At 45.8% G+C, this 2,969-nt stretch overlaps 1 protein-coding gene across 1 annotated transcript in view; it reads left to right on the forward strand.

The window, feature by feature from the left end:
* The first annotated feature begins 321 nt into the window (after positions 1–321).
* Positions 322–2,969, forward strand: part of Fam107b (family with sequence similarity 107 member B) — a 225,667-nt gene continuing 223,019 nt past the window's right edge. The window contains exon 1 of the mRNA XM_004641745.2: positions 322–714. Coding sequence (XP_004641802.1) covers positions 322–714 — 393 coding nt within the window. The remainder of the gene's footprint in view (positions 715–2,969) is intronic.

The following is a 2,969-nucleotide window of genomic DNA, read 5'->3' on the forward strand; positions in this document are numbered from 1 at the left end:
AGGCAGCTGTCTATTGACTTGGTGCTACCTCACCGAGCTCTGCCTACCTGGGGAGTAACCCGAGCCAGACACACTCCTTACAGACAGCTTTCTTTGCCACTGACAGCATCAAGGAAGCAAGAGCGCTAAATCACCTCCATGGACACTTCAGAAAGGGGACTGGCTGCTGAGGGGCCCAGACAGGCAGCCCTGCCCCCTCCTCAATTTCTGCCGAGGGCGAGCCCCTGGTGAGTCCTCTTCAGGCACGGGAATAATTCCTGCGCAGAATCCTCTGGGAAACTCCCTTCCCCCGTGGGACTTTGCCATGTGTTTCCGCGGGTCATGTCCACGTGGAAAGCCAGGCTCACCCAGAGGCTGAAGGCCCCGTCTGGAAGGATGCACCCGTTCCCCTGCTCCGCGCTGCTGGATTGCTTTGGCAGCACGCGGGAGCCTGCGCCCTTTGATCAGCCCAGCGCTGCGGAGGCCCATGCCACCATCTACGCCCAGCCCAAGGTCAGAGAGAGCGGACGCGCAGAAGCTGCGGTGAAAAGGCGAGAATCTGGCACCTCTGCTAAGCGAAACGGCCCTGCAAAGCGGAACTCAATCAACCACCCTGCTGTCCAGCCTGCAGAGGCCCCGGAGGGTGGGCCTGGGACCCTGGAGGATGAGCCCGCCCTCCAAGCAGTTACTCTTCAGATGTCCATCCCCAGACCATCAATTATCGACAGGCCAGAGGTGAGTGGGGCTCACAGGGCTGCCACAGGTGTGGTGGCGCTGGGCCACCGGCCTGATCCTCACGTGCGCACGCGCGGACACACACTGAGACGGGAGGGCACTAGTACCAGTCAGAGCAGGTGCGCAAGGCCTTTAAATCCCCGAAGTTCTCCAAGATGCAGAGAGAGGGGTAAAGACATGAGCACTAGAGCTTTTGCAGTGGCCAACGGTGTCCTGAGAAATGTTTGGATAATACAATATTGGAAAGTATCCTCTCTCCTTTTAAACTAGTTAGTAAATCTATTTATGTGAAAATGCACAACAGGAAAGGATTCATTATAAAAATTAAGAAATTATCTTCAATCTTTAAAATGAACCACAGATCATCAAAGTAATTGGGAAAATTGGAAATGATAATCATGGTGTACACAGGAGCACACAAAGGGCCTGACTGATAGAACTTGTCACACTGGGTGTTACTATGGTACTTCTGAAATTTAAAGTCAGGAAGAAGCTGTTTTAAAAAGTGGTATTACTGCTCTTAAGAGGCAGTCTCTTGAGTTACCTACTTTCTTTCTTGTTTTGCATTATTGAATTTTAATTGTTGAATTTTTCAATAAAATTGAGCTGCACAGTCATCTGAGGAAGTGTCTCCTAAAGAATATTTTCCAGAGATATCCCATTAATATGTTTTCATTTTTACTTTGCCATTTATTGGTCAAGTAGCTTAGGACCAGACCTTAAAGCCTCAGATGTCTTAGGGTATCTATTACTGAGATATTCTGATTTTTTAAAAATCTTTTTTTCTTTTTGTATTTTAGGACAGGGTTACAGGGTCTACTGGGCCTCACTGCGTAGATTGCACTTGTAAGGATTCTCCTGTTTACAGCCTCCCAAGTGCTGGGATTAGCGGCATGTGCCACCATGCCCAATCTCAGTAGCCCTCTCAGCGTGTCCGGGGAGCAGGGCCGGCACAGCAGGCTGGGGATCAAACTCCCTGCCTCTGCATCTGCCTAAGCAGGTGCTTTAATCTGCTGAGCTATTTGGCTGGCCCTTTTCCATTTGTTTAACAGATCATTTTTTTTCCCTCTTGACTATTACTTAAATCTAAGGCATCACAATGAAAAATACTCAATATCAAAGATAAGGTTAAAACATGATTTAAAAAATAGTTTCCTTTGGTGCTGCACAGATTCATGTTAAATAAACAAATGCAACTCTGTTGCCTGCACCCTTTTATTCTGAAGAAGGGGAGAGGATGGCACCAACCTGTGTTAGAAAAATAATGGCTTTTCCTTGCTCCACTAAATCAAACCCTAAAACCAATCAATAAAAACCACTTGTTCATTTTTCAGTGCATATGCACATCCAGATTAAGATGTTTTAATAGAAAAAGATATATTTTAACAGTATTGTGGATAGCTGAATATAATTGTAGTAGTTACGGTCAGGTTTATATTTGTTACATACTGCTTATTTGTTATAATGCTAGAGATTGAACCCAGGGCCTCACATATGTTAGGCAAGTGCTGCACCATTGAGCTCTATCCCCAGCTATTTTTATTAAATTTGAGACAGGACATCCTCAAGTTGCCCAGGCTGCCCTTGAACTTGCCATTCTCCTACTTTAGCCTCCTAAGTAGTTGGGATGACAGATGTGCACCACAGTAGATGGTTTGAAGTATTGTTGTGCTAGGGAGAGAGTCCAGCACCCAGCTCCCACCCTATATTACTGAGTACAACAGCAAGGATATAAAGGGTCCACTGGATTTTATCTTTCTGTTTCAGTGGTTTATGTGTCACAGAGGGGTGATCACCATCAGCATCTGCTTTCAAACCAATAAAACACATCCTTGTACTACTAATTAATTAGGTAGTGTTTGAGGATTTGCAATCAAATATTCATACATGGCCTCACTTGATATGTAATCAAACTTATACTCCCTATGTAGGCATATATTTGTGTAAGTATATGTAAATGTATGCATGCATATGATCATAATTTAAAATACTAGGGCCCGTGAGATAGCTCAGTGGACTAAGTGCCTGCTTTGGCAAGCGTAGGGACCAGGGTTTGACCCCCAGTCCTGCATGCTGTGCTAGCCCTCCTCCTGGGACATGGTGAGCTGCTGATAGAGTCTGAGTGTGGTGGTGCACGCCTGTAATCCCAGTGCTGGGGAGACTGAAAATAGGAGGATCACTACAAGTCCAAGCTTCATAGTGAGACCCTATGCCAAATACATCAAACAAACAAACATTGGTCTGCTTAATCTTTT

Source organism: Octodon degus, unplaced genomic scaffold (genome assembly GCF_000260255.1).
Source record: "Octodon degus isolate 3935 unplaced genomic scaffold, OctDeg1.0 scaffold00141, whole genome shotgun sequence".
In the NCBI taxonomy this organism is placed as follows: domain Eukaryota; kingdom Metazoa; phylum Chordata; class Mammalia; order Rodentia; family Octodontidae; genus Octodon; species Octodon degus.